Genomic DNA, 19,550 nt, shown 5'->3' on the forward strand with positions numbered 1-19,550 from the left:
ATAGTGTACATTATTATACCGGGTGTACCATGTTTGACCTTATTAGTTGTATATTTTAGGTAATGATTGTTAACAAAAAAATAATATACTTTGTTTGTTATTCGTTAGATTATATAAACAACAAAGTATATTTTATTTTTTGAAACGAATAAAAATCGCATTATAAAATTATTCAAAAATGGCATAGGTAACTATTATTTTAATTTTTAAAATATTAATTTTAAAGAGTATAGTTCCCCAAACAATTTGGTTTAGAACATTAGAACAACAGTAATATCATTTTTAAGTACACACACGTTCTGTACACGTTATGTGATCCTTTTGAAGGTTTTTTGAATTTGTTCATTTTGGAGTTCTGCAAAACGGAATAAAACAAAACAGCTACTCTAAATGTTTGAGAATTTTATTTAAATCTGTTTGTTCGTTCCAATTTCAGAGAAATGTTGTTCTTGGTATATTGCTTTTAGAATACCGGCAAGAAGTTTTTATTTATTTGAAAACACAGTTGTTATATACAGTATACAGATATTATTCATTCAAATAAATTTTCCTGTGAGAATAATTGTAGTCAATAGAGTTTGTATTTCTGAAAATTTAATGAGGTCATTTCATTCCAATTAGCTTTTTAGTAAAAAAATAAAATATAAAATATGCAGTACTCCGGGATATTTAAAATATACCGGGAAAATCTTTCTAACGCAACTAGAAAACAAAATGATTCGTATGAAAAATCTCAACAAAAAATAGAGTGTTTCATTTTCCTCATTTGAAACCGTTTTGTAGTGGGTACTACTCCACCGCATTACCCTTTCCCTCATGCCTCGTCTACATTTTATAACGTTAATAACTACATATGTACCCTAACAGGTTATCGACCAATTAACATTTTCCCGAAACCTACTCTATAAAAAACCATTTTTATTTTTAACAAATGTTATTTGTTTCATTATTACTAAAAATTATTGTTTGTTCTAGAAAATACAATTTTTTTGTAAATGTTACATAGGTCAAAATCTTATGGAACACCCTGTATTGTGCACTATTGTAGTATTTTTTTTTATTAAAAGGGAATTCGGTAGTTTTACTGTTAATCATAATATTTTAGTGTTTTTCGATATGCCCGCCTAAAGTGCAAGGCCGCTTGCATGAGCAGTCAATGTCGCGAACAAACCGATTCTTCCTTAAACAACACCACCAATATATAGCTGTGTCGTCACTTTGAACAATAATCATTATTTCAACACATGGAACGTTCGAATTCAAGTACATATTATGGATTTTTATTTTTATGCGTAGTTTTATTGGATTTATCGTTGCCGGTCATTGATAAAACACAATCATATTGTACTGTTGTACAATAATAACGTCATCGTTGCGGAAACGCTCATAATATTTTCCAGTAAAACACCGAGGTAAGCAAAATCAAGTTTTTATCGCATAGAAAACTGAAAACAGTATCTTCATCGTTTAAGTACGACACACACTTGCCAGTTGCCTTAATTACTAATACTTAATAATCATAATATTAAAGATGATATTTATTTTGTTTGGTCTAATGAAACATACATTGCAAAATATATTAAACACATAATTTCCGCACAGGGCCTACATGACCTTTGCGGATTATATCATGTAACTTCTATTATTTACTTGGTAAACAATAGAAAATTATTTTACACACATATGAAATATAACTTGTAGTAATTTGTGCCAAGTATGTAAGTACTCGAATAGACCTACTGCGATAGTTGATTAAAACTAGAGAAAATAGAGAAAAATAAGATGATCATGAAAATATGAGACGGTTTTAGAATGAAGAGAAGCAGAACGCAGAGAAAAATAAAAATAAAATGGATATGAAGGTATGAAAAATCTCTAATTTAACTACAGTCAAACAACATTTAGATGTACCGGCTTTTTTAGGTGGCATACATCTTTGACAATTGCCTACAAAGTTATTGCTTCATTGGTTTAACAGTAGGAATGCGGTGTTTCTCCATGTTTTACTATCAGTTGCTGTTTACATTAAAATAATATATCTTCAGTAGGCTTTTTGGTTGAAAACAATGATTAGGTATTAGCAATCAAGCTAAAAATATGTTTTATCAAAACCGAAAAAAATACATAAGAACCTAAACAAAGTTATGTACGTTCAATTATTCAAGTGCCGATTTTTATAAAATCGGTTCTTGTAACCATGACATTTGAGAACGCTTGAGACCTTTGATGACATTCGGGAATTAAATCAATTAAAACACAGTTACATACATTTTTTCAACAGCTTAAGGAGTCCATGTAGGGTCCATAGCTAGTTATGAAATTTAATCTTATCGATTGAACTTTTTTCAATTGCTTACTAATTTGCAAGGCCCACGGGTATAAATATTGTAAACGGTCGTTTTTTTTAGCAGTTACGTTTAGCCAATACAATCGCGAGTTTCCACGGAAAATAATAATAATGTTATTTGTAATACAATACTATATACTTCACCCCGGGTATATTTTACACAAAGGGAATACCTTCGGAGGAATTCGTTTTCTACTTAGGGTTTACGCCCGAGTCAACTTAATCGCGTTTCTTTATTCCGGGCCATCGGTTACACGTCCTCGGTGCACACCACAAAAATCTCTATACATATTATACGTGTTAGGGTGTACGCTCGAATTACTGTGGTAACGCCTATTACATGTCTTTACCGGTGTTTTTTTTAGCTTTCTTTAAAAGCCCATAATAGCCGGTCAATGTTTGACGATCGATCGGCCATTATTGTTTTACCAGGACGTATTCCAAAATAATAATGTACACCTCATCCGACCCACTCGCGCACAACCTTTATACCTACCTACGTGTAGATAATGTGCTATAATCGGTAGAATAAAAATGTTGGGTGTGTGTACACTCTTAGGGGAAAAAAACACAATAATAACGTTTGAGCTGCGAATCGAAGGAAAAGGCATACCACATTATAACGATCACGTCGATAAGAGTCAAGTTAATTAAGATAGTATCGCCTATAATCCAAAATCCGCCGACAAAAGTCAAAAGCTGTATTGAACTTTTCAAATATAATAAGTATTTCGTTGTAAGCCGCTCTTTTTGGTAGACTATCTAAGGTATTTTTATTTTTTTAAATTGTTCCCGGCCGGCCCCCATTGGGGTTTTAAGATATATTTATAAATATTTTACCCTGCGATGAATTATTTGTACGGGTGGAATTATTTCCCCGAGACACTAATCGAAATGTCAAAAGCAATAACCCAAGGGAAAACTGACCGTGCGACCAATTATTGATCTTATCGGAACTAGGTATAATACCAACGTCATCTAAACCTATTTTCCGAATAATGCGGAAATTTCTAATAATATATATATTGTTTTTGTACATTTTTTTTTTTGTTACATAACTTGTAATAATCGATTAGTTTGAGTAACGAATTTCACACGAAATTGAACAATATATGAAATTAATTGTAACACGCCCTTATCATAGACATTTAGTCTTTGCGAAGCAAATACTATTAAATTTATAATGACCATAGTGTAAGTTTAGAGTGGTTTAAATAAATGTGTTGAAAAGGCATTAATTGAGATAAAAATAATTAGGATTAGAGAAAAGAAAAACGGAAGAAGTTAAGAATTTAGCATTATTACAGTCACTGAAGCGTTTGACCGAGCTCATTCTCAAATTTAAAACAAAAATCAGTGCAAACTAAACACAAAAAAAAAATGGCTGGATGATAAAATCACTTCCAAAAAAAAAAAAAACAAGTACAGTCCGAACAGTCTTTACGATTGTGCTGTCAAAAATAACAAAACGTTTCAATGATTAACATTATATATTTTGTTTACAGACTGCAGCAACGATATTGCTCTGATTGTCGTCATGCTATTCTATTTGTTGGCCTTTGCACTGTGCGTTCATTACCTAACAAACACATATAGCCACTGATCACGTTTTTTAGTATTGTTTACAGAGGCATAAAGGTGTGAAACGGTTTCCAGCAAACAAAACTAATAATATTCTTAAAAAATATATATACACACACACGAACAAAAAGCCTTGTAGTTGTACAAACTTATTTTCAAGCACTATAACTTCTTTATTCTTTTATACTTATTGGCTTTGTGTAGTATATGTATGTAAACCGAGTTGTGTGGCCAATGATCCTATGGCTGTTGTTGTTGCGTCTTAAAAATAAGTCTCAAATATATACATATTGGTTTGGTCGTGCAAAAGAATCGAATTCGGCACTCGAATAAAAAAATCGTCATGACATTTTACATTCGAAAAAAAAAAAAAACTTCAGTTTAATAGATTATACATATCAATATTATAAAAGACCTTCGACGTACTTGACTTGAACAACTTTTCCCCATTCTCGAAAATTACATTTATAACTCAAACTTTCAACTTTCTTAAGAAAGTGCAATTTTTTTTAATGTCAAAAATTCAGTCGGAAATAATTTCTTAGCTTTATGAGATCAAATAACTCACACGTATCTAGCGGAATATAATATTATTTTTGCGATAATTTAAAAATTAAAGCCAAAACAAAATTGTCTTATGACATAACTTTTTTTTTTCAATAAAATAGCCTTAATTTAGCGCACAAGATTTCTTTAAGGTTTCAATTATAATCATTTGTACTGCGTTATACACATTACATCATTTATACCGTCACGCTACTAATTTAACAAGTTTAAGCTTGTACATATACAATATGCGTTTATAAGGGTATTCGTATATTGTATACACGATATTTCCAATCTAATGATTCCTTCGCTTAGTCACGTATTAACTTTACTAATACCTTCATTACCATTAAATCCCAAAGGATCTAGTCGTTATCCCTATAATTCTCATTATGGTTGTTTGCTATAGCTAATTTAATAACTACAGCCGTTGTAATAGATAACTAAATGCATTATAAGACTATTATGATCTTTGATAGTATATTATGATTTATGAACAATGGCTGTAGGCGAGTGGTGGCCAGAGGAGTGAGGAAAACTGTCAGGAATGATAATATTGTTTGGTTTTTGACTGCAGATCGGTAGTGCTAAACCTACAGAATAATCTGCCATTCAACCATTTTTCATACAATAATAACATATATTTTTTAATTGAAATATGTGTTAATTTTTAGGGCATTTTGTTTTTATTTTAAAGAAGTAAATGTGTTCAGGCCTTGTATGCGGGTACGACTTTAAAAAAAAAATCGTTAAATTATAGTTTGTCGTCACTATACCTTAATTAGATAAACTTACATGATACCTATTAAACATTTTTTAATCAGGTACACTAAAAAATTATTTTTTAATTCTATAGACCATAGGTCAGGAGTTAGGCAAAGGACATTTGCTGGATATTAAGCAAAAGCCTAAGGGTATTTTCTGTGTTGTAAATAATCATTTTTAAAAATATTCAAATACAAATAAAGATACGAATTTTCAATATTACTTAAAATACGTACGTTAAAAGTATTTAAAAACCTATTAAATGAATTTAATAATGAAAAAAAAATGTAATACTATGTAATGTAATAATGGCACGCACGATTATCAACGTTTAATAATAGTTTGTAAATCATATTAAAATTACAAATTATATTTTTTTAATAATTTGTGTTATTTGATTTTCTGCCAAATAATTGTTAACAAAAAATTCTTAGTTTTAATTTTTTTTTTTTTTTTTGAAGCGCACTACCTCGATATACTTTCTGTCGTTTAACTTAATCCCGGTTATTAAATTAAAATTATTTTTATAATAATAATGTTTATTAATGGATATAATGACCAAGGTCAAAGTTCAAATTAATATATTTAATTTTTAATTATATAAATTCAAGTACTTAATTGTAGTGATGTGTTGTAAATTTGTGCAAGTTATTTTCTATTGATGGTTATATGGTATAGTCGGCAGTTTTATTTATCTATAGAAATGGCTGAATGTGTCTAGATTATTATCTTAAATTATTGTCTTTGGTCATACGCGAGCCTGACATAATATGACATCTTGCAAGCGTTACATGATATTACTAGATATAATTCCAATACGCTTTCCGTAAACCATCAATATTTAATGAATTGTTTGACAAATAAACGTGTACAAACTACAAATAGGTATGTAGGTACATTCCAAGTGCATATATTACCCTACCAGACATACTTTATGAATAAAATATTTATTTGCACCACACTTTTTTTGCAATACTAAAACAATTCTTTGGAAAAACACTTTTTTATAATATTCCTCAATGTAAGATTACATTTTAATAATAAGACCAACACCACAAACAAAACAAAATATATAAATAAAAATATATTTTATCTTGAATAATGAATCATTAAAATGACCATTTACAATGTGGGTGGTCAATAGTGAATTTAAGATTTTTCTACTTCTTCGTACTCCGTAATTAATTTTGAAACATTTTCTTTGGCTACAGAAAATACGCCTTCTTCTATGCCTTCACCTACATAATGGTGTAAAAACGCCCGTTTCTTCAACAATGTGTCGTATTTTTTCAACACACTAGTCCAGCAGTGTCTGACAGCAGTATTATTGCACAAGGTAGTCACAACTTTAGGAGTCTGTGCGATATCTCCGTTTGGCACAAATGTAGGAGGCCGATAACACAGACCAAACTGTTAATGAAAACATTTTAAAATTAACATAAAGAATAATGTTTTTTTTTATAAAATATGTCAAAACAGTTTTATGGCAAACTTTGAACAAAGGTGAGTTCATGCTCGTCACTGGAATAGTGCGTTCGCGTTGAATAAAAGCTATAGTCGTGTTGACATCGGTTGGCGTTAGATCGCCTCTGAACATCATGCACACTGACAAGTACTTGCCACTTCTGGGATCAACCATGACCATTTGGTTGCCTTGGTCAAAGCACATGCCGGCGAGCTGAGTATTAGCAGATAGGTTGCTCGCATCGTGCACCATTGGAGCATGGGTTATCAACGGAAAGTGCAATCTTGGCCACGGTATCAAATTGGTCATCAATTCGGATAAATTACTGGTCAGAGATCCTTCAAAACGAAGGGATGAAGTCATGCCTGATGAAACCTACGTACACAATTACATACAGTTCAAATAATACATTAAGCCAGTACAGTAAAGGTGAGATATGGTAGAGGCAAAGCATACTGGAGAAAGGGAAGTCACTAGTCTTCAGGAATTATTAAAGTTGAAAGTGATAAAGTCACTTTAAAATAAATTCTTTGATGTGAAACTGTAAATGGTAAAAATTCTAAATTCTAAATACAAATAATTGTTAACACAATAAATGTGTTTATAATTATTTTATTTGAATTTTAAGTTTCCTCAATAAAAAAAAAAGTATCTTGAGATTTTTTAAATTAAAAAAAAAAAATTGTATAAAATCATTACTTTCTCAGCTCGGCATTAAAGCTAAAACATTTTTAAATATTCAGTTTTGTATGTATATATTGTACATACCATTGCTATTATTCGGTTTAAATTCGTATAGGTCGGCTTCGGAACATTCAATTTAGAACATATATTGTATAATGCGTTGTTGTCGTATAGCATAGTACAATTAACTAAATCCAAAGCAAAATGCGTTGCTAGGACAGCGTTGTATGGCTCAACAATCACTGGTGATAACTACAAAAAAATATACCATTATTTAATAGTGATATCGTTTCTATTTCAAGAAATCTCTTACCCTTGGTGCTGGGTAGACATTGAAATCAAGAACGGTTTTAGAAGGGTACCTATTCTTGATAGATTCAAGTAGTCCTGTACCCATTCCCGATCCCGTTCCACCACCAACAGATCTGGACACGGCAATCCCTTGCAACGAACTACAGTCTTCCGTTAAAGTAGCTAGTCTGTCCAACACCGATTGGGATAGCTTTCTGCCGACTCCATAAAAACCAGCTGCAAAATTACTCGCTGCATTTTCTGTTCCGGTTAAGAGATTTTGACTAGAAAACAGATTTCTATAAGCGCCATGTCTGATTTCATCTGAAAGTTTGTAATTTCTATAATGACATCTACAATAGTAATAATGCAATTGTACTGAATCATACTAACCAATAACTGAAGGTTCAGTGTCTACTAACAAAGCTCTAGGAACGTATTTCTCCGTTTGGGACATAGAAAAGATTGATGTAGAACTGGTGGTTAATTGATGGACGGTGCCATCTGGATTAATGCCGTGTTCTAAGCAAAACAATTCCCAACACGCAGACCCGATTTGAACTCCGGCCTGCCCAATGTGTATGAATATAAATTCTCCTTGAGAAGGTGGCGGCGGCGGAGGTGGCGGTGGAGCAACTTCTATTGCTGGCGAGGCCATTACTTTCTTTTTCGATCCTTTTTTTGAATTTTTACCTTTAGAGGTCGGTTTTTTAGCAGGCTTTTTCTGAAAAGGTTACTTATCCACCATTATACTTTTAAAAACAAAAAAAAATATGTTTTCTTACCTTAGGCATCAATCAATTTAGTCAAATAATTTATCAAATGTATAAATTTTCTTAAGTAAATAAAACATAAATATGAAATAAACAACTAAATAAACATCTGTTTTTATATTATACGTATAGGGTGTACTGGGTTTAATAATGTAATAATAGTATCAGATGTTGCTCGTTATAATTTTAATATTTATTAAGATAATTCATAGCTTTAATATAAATTTAAAGAAATGCATAGTGAAATTAAACCGCTTACAAGATTATATTCTATAAAAATAAAACAATTTCTTTTTAGATTTTAACAAGCAAAATCTCATACTTTATAATAAACAAATTCTCGCCAAGTTAATATATATTTTTTATAAAAATATTTTATTTTTTATTTATATTATTAATCTACATTAAAATTATTTTAACTAATAATAAATATTATTATACTTTAGGTAATTTTTTAAGTTCGTGAACTAACCAAAGTGCTAAGGATAATAAGGTAAGTGAACCTGATTGATGAGCTGCTGCTAGAGAAACCGGAACGTAAGTAAGAAGTGTGGAAATCCCTAGGCCCATCTATTATAAATAAAAATAATAGTAATAAATAATAAATAAACCGCCGGCATAACTATAAAATTCTTACTTGACACCATGAGAAAACGGCTAATGCAGTAGCTGCCGCTTTGGCTCTGGGTGGTAGCTTACTTTTACGAGACATAACATACAACGCAGATAAAATTGACACCGTACTGATGCCCTACAGAAAGAAAAACTAAATAAATAAAAATTTATTTGTATATTTTAAACAATTGCAAATCAATTTTAAAAAAAATTTCCCAAAATCTTAACGTTGTTACCCATGTTTCAAAACACAGTCAATAATGCACTTTTTTCCCACTAATAACACAACTTTTACAACTTTCTGTGACACTCAGATTTTTAAAAGAATTTTTTACTTAAACAGAAAAAAATCCAATTAGTGTTGGCTGTGTTATTAAAATTGGAAAAAGTAGGTATTTTGATATGTAGATTACGGTTAAAATTTTTGGAGGATTTAAAAATTGATTTGCAGTTGATTGAAATACCAAAGTTATCAAAATTGGTGAAAAGCCTTTTTAAGAACATATCTAAACTAATATAACTTTAAAATTATAATTTAACTATTACCAATATTCTATGATTAAATTGAACAGTTGTTGGGTTTTCTGTAACATTACTAATGACAGGCTCCATGTTCAATATGTCATCGGGTATCCAGTTATCGCCCATTTTTGGGAAAGAATTATACACAAGACCTGCATCTAAGCCAGCCACAAACGCTCCTAGAAACATAAAATGTACTTGAAATTAATTTTTTTGTTAAAGAAGACGTATCGTAAACCTCAGCCAAAAAAAAAACTAATATACAAACCAGATAAGGCTGTTATAAACACCATTCCTTTGGCAGCCATAGCTAGACCAACAAACTTCTTACTGACGGCACCAATAACTTTAACCGGTAGAAGAATTCGTAAGGAATTTGTTAGTAAAAAGGAATACAATACAAACGCCAAGCCGAGATGTGAAGCTAACCTATACTGCGATACTCTTGGAACGTCTGTAGGTTTATCAAATCTGTCTTCTAAACCAGATTTCACCATGTACCAACCCATTAGACCCTAAAAATCACCATACCAAAATATTTTTTTATGTTGTTAGCTGATATGAATAAGATTGTTAAATCTATTTGTTAATAATTAATTAATTAATTAATTACAAAACTCACTTGACCGGCTAATAGCACAGAACATATCATGGAATGTATTTTAGAAGTACGACTGAGTTTACGAGTAAACCACAGGCCAGCCATTGGTATCAAAAATGCTGCTCCAATACATCGGCCCCAAGTTCTATGCGCGTATTCCATCCACCAAATCCACTTGAATTCTTCAATAGTCATAGTTGAATTTTTCCTAAATTTTAATTACACTTTTTAGTATTTTAATGGAAGAAATATAATAATATAGGTAGACAATAACATTTTGAATTCTGGATACTGTTGATATTTACTAAATTCTTCTTCCCATTGGCTCTGAGTAGTAGGTAATTTTTCACCTAATAATTTCCAATTAACCATCGATAGACCTGATTCTGTGAGCCTTGTTATTCCCCCTAGAGAAACGGCAACAAAAACCATTCCACTACATCCCAGAAACCAGTATCCAACGTATTTTGGGTCAGTCTCTACGGTTTTAATATTGTTTAAATTCCTTTTAAACAATTGTGTCTAAAATATAACAACACCAAATGTTTAAAAATGTGAAAATTATGCTAGTATTAAATCAACTATGAACTAGGCAAAAACTGGTCCTTATTTTTGGATTTAAAGTTGTAGATAACTACATAGTATCTGTGGTAAATCATCAAATTAAGTTTTATCAAGATTAAATCTATGAGCATACTTACAATTGAATTTTTAGGAACTAAAGTCTTCTCGATCGACGGCCGATAAAGGCTGTTAATCGTATGGAGCCTAGCAGTTTTGAATTGTGAACTCTAAATCAAAGATCCATTTTAATAGACAATAATTAAATAAATAATTTATTCAATTTTGTTTAAATTAATTACCTTATTGAGTACATAACGGATATTAATTTTTGTACTCAGGCCACACAAACATCTATTCATACTGAACATAATAATTTTCTTTTAATCAATAATTTGTATTATTAATATTGAGATTAAGAACGAGTTTTAATTTTGTAGTTTTCTAGTTATTTTATAAGGAAACGTTAGATGTTGGTTGAAAAATTTAAGCGTTTTTTTTTTTTTTAATTATAATTTAAGTAGTAAGCTTTATGTCTGTCGGCACTCGGCTTTCATCAACTGGCGCAATCAGCAATGTTATCTGATAAGCCATAACGAGCTAGTATCATTAATCTATAAGAGACATTGATAACCGTGATAATGGATAACACCACAGAATAAAATAAATAATAATAAATTGTAGCCGCAAATAAATGCTACTTTGGACTAGTACCCCTACTCAAGTCAAAGATGTTATCATGGAAAACGAAAATAACGCTGTACAAAGTTCTGATAAGACCGGTAGCACTATATGCCTGTGGCGCATGGGCAACAACAAAGACGGATGAGAATAGACTAGCTACGTTTGAACGAAAAGTCCTTAGAAGGATATTTGGGCCAAAAAGAAACGCCCTAGGGGACTTTGAATTAAGAACAAACCGAAAAGTAGAAGAACTGTACGGCGAAACAAATATAATTGGAGTGCTTAAGAGTAGTAGACTGGGATGGGCTGGACATGTGTGGAGGTCCGAAGGCCCTATAGGATTGGCAACGAGTTGGATGCCAGACACAAGAAGGCCGAGAGGACGGCCCAGACAGCGGTGGAAAGACAGGATTACAAAAGATGCATCGAGGTTGGGAGTAAACGACGCAAAAGAACTAGCTCAAGATAGAGATGGCTGGAGGCAAGTGGTTGTTGCGGCAATGGACCTAAATGGCCCGTAAAGCCAAGAGAAAAAAAAGAAAAAAAATAATAAATTGTAAAAATTTGAAATTTTATTTTTCACAATTTGCAGTATATTTTTTTTTAATTAAGTAATACTAAATTTATTGTATTTAAGATTTTAGTTTTTTAGTTCAGCAAATAAATGCAGCAGTAAATGCGAATAAACAAACATAATTTTTTTTGTACTAATTTACTTGCTTAAAATATTACTTATTTTACAAAAAAAGTGTAACATTCTACCCCTATCTCATATTTTTGTTTTTAGTTAAAACTTTTAAAAAATTTACTAAGATAATGTAATAATTATCAGTATATGTATGAGTCTTTTAAATAATATAATAGAATAAATAATTATTCTTAAAAAATTACAGCACAATATAGTAAGAAATATTTGTTGCTTGTATTTTTTCGTTTTAATAACAAAATCAAGGAAGTTATGATAAACAAAAATGATATCAAAATCAATCAGTTATGTATGCAGAGCACAATTACATTTTAAAAAGTGAGTGGCTTTTAAAAAAATACATTAATTCATAAAAATATGTAATGCTGAAAATAATAATAAAGGGAAGCTGAATATGTGGCTTCCTATTTAAACAAATAAATTATAATTTATAACATAAACACTGTGCAGTCAATACCAAGAAAAAGACTTATACATAATCAAAATCAGGACAGTATAATACTGGCATATTAAAAATATTAACACCAATGGAAAATCAGCATAGTATAACATTTCAACTTAATTTATTACAAAAATGGCTTAATTGTTGTTGACATGTATGTAGTATGTCACTATCAAATAAAATACTTAATAAATAAATAAAATAATTAATAATAAAATGTAAAATAATTATATATTGGCATTGAGAATCTAAATTAAATTTTTCAATAACCTTATTTTAAGAAATTGCAGATTGGTAATGTTGTTGTTTATTATTTAATATTTATATAATATAATTCAGTCTTCAGTAACATAAGTATAAACATAACTAAAATTTCATTAAAAACAGTAGTAACATAAATACACATAATAACAATTTGTACATAAAGTCCTTAACGTTAAAAAAAAGATACAATTAAGTTATGTATACATAAATCAGATGTAAAAAAAAAGGTTACAATGCCTTAAATTAATAGACAATTTAAGAATATTGTACAGATATTATGCTGTTAAAGTAACTTTTGTTTAGTTTTTCTATATTACTATTTTCTTGTTATTTTTTGTGTCGATGGTTATATTTTTACAACACCAATTTGTATGAAACTACAAAACTGTTTATTAGTTTCTGTTATGTAAAATGTTTAAATTAAATTAAAAAGTTAATTTGTTTTCACAAACTTTTATTGAAACACTATTTACTTATCAATAAAACTCCAATTATTTTTACACAAAAATGAAGTGTAACTATTGCAGTCTCGTATCTTGTTATGCACATATTATCATGTTATGCACTACCATAAATTATAAAAAGTAATGTCACAATGTTGTTTTAACAGTATTTTCTACAGTTCAAATAAAAGGTTGCAAATTTGATATAAATATTAATAATAAAAAGGATGATGTGTTTGCTGAATTTCTCAGAATAATCACAATATAATTATGTTCTAAATTTTTGTAACTATAATATATTCAGCCCATGCATAAAAGCTTACTGATTTCACCTATTGAGAACTTTGTAATGAGTACCGAGAACAACAAATGGTGTGAAAATATTGTATAAAAATGATTCGGGTATCAAATTTTTTTTTTTTTTAATTGCTAACAAGATAACGTTATATTGCAGACATCTCATCTATTTTTTTACTGATATACACACGCTTATGTATTACAATTTGAAAGCTTTGGCTAAATAATATCTTGCACACATCTCAATCATATGCTTTTTCGTAAGTATGCCTACTCTTGATATGCTTTTTGAGATGACACTTTTGGACAAACGATTTTTCACAAATAGCACATTCGTATGGTTTCTCACCAATATGCACACGGTAATGTGTTTTAAGATTACCATTACTGCTAAACGTTTTATTGCACATTATGCATTTAAACAGTTTCATACCAGTATGCAAGCGATTATGTGTTTTGAGAATACCCTTACTGCTAAACGTTTTATTGCACACAGTGCATTCATAAGGTTTGTTACCAGTATGCATACTCAAATGTATTTCGAGATGAGAGTTTTGGACAAACGATTTTTCACAAATAGCGCATTTGTATGGTTTCTCACCAATATGCATGCGATAATGTGTTTTAAGGTTGCCATTACTGCTAAACGTTTTATTGCACGTAGTGCATTCAAATGGTTTCATACCGGTATGCAAGCGGTTATGTGTTTTGAGAATAACCTTACTACTAAACGATTTATTGCACACAGTGCATTTATATGGTTTGTTACAGTATGCATACTCAAATGTATTTTGAGATGAGACTTTTGGGCAAATGATTTTTCACAAATAGCGCATTCGTATGGTTTCTCACCAATATGCATGCGATAATGTGTTTTAAGGTTGCCATTACTGCTAAACGTTTTATTGCACATTATGCATTCAAATGGTTTCATACCGGTATGTAAGCGATTATGTGTTTTGAGAATACCCTTACTACTAAACGTTTTATTGCACACAGTGCATTTATATGGTTTGTTACCAGTATGCATACTCAAATGTATTTTGAGATGAGACTTTTGGGCAAATGATTTTTTGCATATAGCGCATTCGTATGGTTTCTCACCAATATGCAAGCGATTATGTGTTTTGAGAATACCCTTGCTGCTAAACGTTTTATTGCACACAGTGCATTTATATGGTTTGTTACCAGTATGCATACTCAAATGTATTTTGAGATGAGAGTTTTGGACAAACGATTTTTCACAAATAGCGCATTCGTATGGTTTCTCACCAATATGCATGCGATAATGTGTTTTAAGGTTGCCATTACTGCTAAACGTTTTATTGCACGTAGTGCATTCAAACGGTTTCATACCGATATGCAAGTGATTATGTGTTTTGAGAATACCCTTACTACTAAACGTTTTATTGCACACAGTGCATTTATATGGTTTGTTACCAGTATGCATACTCAAATGTATTTTGAGATGAGAGTTTTGGGCAAATAGTTTTTCGCTAACACCACATTTATAAAAATGTTTGACAGTATACATGCCTTCATGTAATTTGAGTTTAGATTTATAAGTGTGACTGCCATCGTTTCCAGAAAATTTTTTACCCCAACAGTCTAGAATTTGGATACCTTTTTGAGACTTCTGCTTTATGTTTGAAATAGTGGAGTGTGATTTTGAAAAATGATAAATGATTAGTTTTTTGGTAGCAAACGATTTTTGACACAAATTGCAGATGAACATACATATTTTGGGTAAGACTTCCTTTGATGTTTCCCTAAAAACTTGCAAATTATTGTACGTATCTATCTGAGGCTCATTGTTATAGCAATTGAAGTCATCTATTTTACTTCTTGTATTGATAGCGTTTCTTATAGTTTTAACTCTAGAACATAATTAATTGCCTACATTAAAAAAGTTATTTGTTACAGAAAAAATAAAAAATATCATATGCAAATTAAATTCATAATTAAATGCACAATACATTTTTGAATACATTTAATTATTTTTTAACTAACTTAATAACATTGTTAGTATTGAGTTATCCAACTTTTTCGATTTTCAACGATATTAAAAAAATTAATTATCTAGTATCTACATACAAGTTTTCTTTGCTTAACTGAAACCTATCTTCCTACCTGGCACTTAAATCAATATGCTTTGAAGCAGTAGTTTTTTAATTTAAGCAAACTTCAAGGAAATTACTAAATATGATAAATAACAGTAACATGTTGATAAATAATCCTCCATTTAAGTATAAGTTAATGGTAAGAATTGACTTCTAGCTCGTTTTTAAAAAGAATAAATATTTTTACAAAACCAATATGTATATAATATAGATGTAACCGAAAATGTTGTAATTAGTTTTAATAATACACACTATACCATCTTAAACCCAATTTATAAATATTTTCACCTTAAAAAATCTACAAATAATATTTTTTTAGTTCAAAAATTTGTATTTTTAGGTGCTTGTGTTTACTGATTAATGAGGTTAAAAATATCCTTACTTATATCCGTTTTTGGCTCTGATTGAAAATTCATCGATTGTAGAATTATCATTGTGCGATGTTGTAATATGATTTTTCAATTGCCTTTTAGATGTAAACGGCTCCAGGCACAAATCACATATTTCTTCCGCCAAACTGTTTGATACTTGCAAAGGCCTAGTTTTTTCAACTTTCATCAACAATTTAGAGCAATTTTCTGCCATTTCATAATTCTTATGTTTAATATTTGTCCCATTTATCATTTTATTACCTCTACGAGAAAAAAACAGAAAACTATGTTATAGATAAATGATAGATAGATGGGATAAATTACTAAGGGATACATAAAATATCATTAAACAGTGGTGTAACAACCTCAACAATACCTGGAAGAAATCTACAATGGATAACGCATAATAGCGTAAAATGTATACATTGGAAAGGATGTAGACAGTAGAAGTGGATTTTAATCATTGACTGTTAGGAATGAGCTTGATAATGCTCTCAAATATTAAAAAAAAAAAAGACGGCAGTAGGACCCAATTTAAATTAAATTATTAATAATTAATTAGTGAATTGTTAACAAAAGTTGATGACAATGTGAAGAGAATTATTTATAATAAGATATTAGATATGTAGAACACAGGGAATATCCCTAATGCTTTCACAATAAGTAAGCTATTCACCATCTCCAAGAAAGGAATGCTACAAAGTGTACTTAATATAAGCAACTAGATTTAATTGCATATACTTTAAACATTATAGATACTGCTAAACATAATTTAAAACAGAATAAAACTAAAAGGGGAAAATAACATTAAGGACAGCCAATATGGTTATAGATCAAGAAAATCTTAGTTTGCCTTAAGAATATTACTAGAAATATGGTTAAATCTCAACGGAAGCACTCATGTTGCGTAAGTGGTCATCAAAAATGTTTTCAATAATTTATATTGAATGGATTAATCAGTTATTTTCTACCTATACAAACAAGAAAACTCACAAATTTAAATCAAGGACGTAAAAAAAGTGCTCTAATCAGGAAAGGAGTAATACTTAGCATTAATATGCTAAAGCCAATAACTAAGGGAGTGTTAATAAAATTAGATATTAACTAAGTATGTGATGACTCTTTTACAAAATATGTTTTGAGATTTAAAAATGCCTTACTCGAATCTATTATCTGATTTTTTTTTAATTGAAAGATCGTCGATCGTAGAAATACCACTGTGCGTTGTTGTAATATGATATTTCAGTTGCCTTTTAGATGTAAACGGCTCCAGACACAAGTCACATACTTCGTCCACCAAGTTGTTTGTTACTTGTGTATACAAAGAATATTTATCCATTTGGTTATTTTCTCGTTCAATATTATTCTTGTTGATAATATCGGTATCTCTACGAGTAAAAAGAAGCAAAGGTTATTAAAAAGTATAGGTTTTTAATTAGTTGATTAATAATTATAGGTACTTTAAAAATTGTACGCTCAAACAATATCTTATAGGGTTTACCCTTTATAATTACTATTACAATTATTACACTACTAAGACAAAATGATAGAACTCGGTTTTTATTTTTAAACTTAAAAAAATAAATTGTTATCATGATCAGATGTTGGTCCAGTCTATATAAAATGATGAAAACGTCACACATAAATTACGAGATGACTGTTCAAATAATGTAATTATGTATGATTTTTCCTTACCCCAGTCTTTTTTTTGGCATCTAGGACTTTTCTTGGTTGATCATCATATATTATATTTTATAATATGATAGGCAAACGAATGGCTTTATTTTGTTGTTCAAATCTTACAACATAAGTTGGAATTACGTTTTTCATAAACATTTATTATTATAGTAAAATAAATACTATGTAAAATATAATTCTACGAGACTTAACATCTACTCTTTTTTTTTTTTATAAATTTAGCGTTGCCATGATGCGTAATGAGAATTATGAGTTCCTGAATTCCGATGGAAGCAGCAATAACCGCATGGTTATATAGATAAACTGGTTGCATATCTAACTATGATAAAGACAGTCGCAACTACCGTCCATTAAACACCGGCCGGCGGCCGGGCAAGTGACAACATTTTGCCTACATTATCTTTCATAACAATACCAAAGTAAATATTCCAAACTGCTGGAAAAGCTGTTTACCGTTAGGAGCAAACATATTATTAAACAGTTTTGTCTTTTTATTTCAAACACAATCGGCACCCACCGTTTGCTTTCGGTACTTCCCAGTTCCCACCGATATATTATAATTTATAAACATACGGTAAACAGCTGTCATAGGTTCCTGCTAGATAGCGGACGACCGACCATATTATTAAGGATGTTTTAAGGGGATTGCATGCGGTCTGTTTTTTATGACGATTGTCCGCATTCGAAATCACACGCCGAAACTGTTTGCTGAAGAGGATAATCTGGAATTTGTCTAACACAGACACAATCGTTTTTTAAAATCATAATTCATAGAAATAGAAGTATGTTTCTTATTTCAACATATTCCAAAACGTACAATCCTAATTCCTAAAAGCATAAAAAATATGTATAATGTACACATATTAAAATTTAAAACTGATTACTAACAAACATAAAAAACCTCGTTAGTTTTTCCCTCGAAAGAAAAATATTGGACCATGAATATGTCTATTGGTACCTCCTATACCTATATAATAGGAAGGAATTTCAATTCAACAGATAAACTGCACCAAATTACTTCAAATATGTGTTCATGGTCATTTTCCTACCCTCACGTTCCCTTTCTCCTCTCCTCGCTTTCCATTTCCCTCTCCTTTCCTTCCCCGCCCTGAGTGTATATTCAGGTACCGTTCGTATTATACAGGTTTTGGTTTATTTTGGAAACACTTTGTCTTTGGCCCATGTCTTTGCTAACTGATGACGAGCCGTCGTGGAAAACATCTAGGAGAGCCGTATGCATGGTAATGCAAAGAGATCTGTCCGGCGCTCGACTACTTTTGGCCACAAAACCGGATGACCTGCATATCGCAAACTGCAGTTGTTTTATTTCAACGGGTAAAGGTGGGTGTAATTCTTTTTTACATGAAACAATTAGGTATAGTTTAATCTCAGTGGTTTACTCGAGTTGCTTTAACTCGGGGTTTTAAGAGGACACTGTATATTTTTTACAGGGTGATACTTGTAATTAATTACATTACACGAAGGAAGTTGATTGAAAGTGTAAGAAGTGAAAAAAAATCACCTGATAATTGTAACTTGCTAATGTAAAAGGAAAATTATAACAAGAGTTTTAAAAGATAAAAAAAATATAGTTATGAACGATATGTGAAGCTTCAAATGTGTTTATTAAATTAAAACAAAAATAAAAACAAAACTGTAATGTTTGATATAAAAATAATAACTTATTCTTCTCTCAACAAAACAATGAACGATAACCTAAATGGCGTTTGAACAAAATTAGAGTAAATTTATTTGGTTTAGCAAGACCCGTTTT

The 19,550-nt window shown here is 30.4% G+C and overlaps 2 protein-coding genes across 4 annotated transcripts; both read right to left on the reverse strand.

Annotated features, from left to right (window-relative positions):
- Window positions 1–6,318: 6,318 nt before the first annotated feature.
- On the reverse strand, window positions 6,319–11,311 carry LOC126833745 (tubulin alpha-2 chain). 2 transcript variants are annotated; one of them, XM_050565255.1, is made up of 8 exons: window positions 11,054–11,311; window positions 10,892–10,981; window positions 10,465–10,712; window positions 10,212–10,398; window positions 9,858–10,104; window positions 9,614–9,768; window positions 9,090–9,203; window positions 8,837–9,022 (listed from the first exon to the last, which is right to left on the reverse strand). In XM_050565255.1, exons 1-8 carry the CDS (start codon window positions 11,120–11,122, stop codon window positions 8,888–8,890), a joined length of 1,245 nt encoding a protein of 414 aa, XP_050421212.1. In that variant the 5' UTR covers window positions 11,123–11,311; the 3' UTR covers window positions 8,837–8,887. The 2 variants fall into 2 exon arrangements, with proteins under 2 accessions (XP_050421211.1, XP_050421212.1); XM_050565254.1 differs by lacking the exons at window positions 9,614–9,768; window positions 9,858–10,104; window positions 10,212–10,398; ... (1 more) ...; window positions 10,892–10,981; window positions 11,054–11,311 and adding exons at window positions 6,319–6,649; window positions 6,732–7,079; window positions 7,473–7,640; window positions 7,702–8,003; window positions 8,073–8,403 and having other exon boundaries at window positions 8,925–9,022; window positions 9,090–9,204.
- A 2,853-nt stretch (window positions 11,312–14,164) lies between these two features.
- On the reverse strand, window positions 14,165–18,064 carry LOC126833964 (zinc finger protein 585A-like). Of its 2 annotated transcripts, XM_050565581.1 has the most exons (5): window positions 17,774–18,064; window positions 17,239–17,466; window positions 16,090–16,341; window positions 14,888–15,464; window positions 14,165–14,467 (listed from the first exon to the last, which is right to left on the reverse strand). In XM_050565581.1, the coding sequence occupies exons 1-5, from the start codon at window positions 17,791–17,793 to the stop codon at window positions 14,267–14,269; spliced, it is 1,278 nt and encodes a 425-aa protein (XP_050421538.1). In that variant the 5' UTR covers window positions 17,794–18,064; the 3' UTR covers window positions 14,165–14,266. The 2 variants fall into 2 exon arrangements, with proteins under 2 accessions (XP_050421538.1, XP_050421537.1); XM_050565580.1 differs by having other exon boundaries at window positions 14,165–15,464.
- Between the last annotated feature and the right edge of the window lie 1,486 nt (window positions 18,065–19,550).

Source organism: Adelges cooleyi, unplaced genomic scaffold (assembly GCF_023614345.1).
Source record: "Adelges cooleyi isolate 19-005CV unplaced genomic scaffold, UGA_ACOO_1.1 ACOO_flye_CR_arks_rails_tigmint_CR_PRNA_2, whole genome shotgun sequence".
Classification (NCBI taxonomy): Eukaryota; Metazoa; Arthropoda; class Insecta; order Hemiptera; family Adelgidae; genus Adelges; species Adelges cooleyi.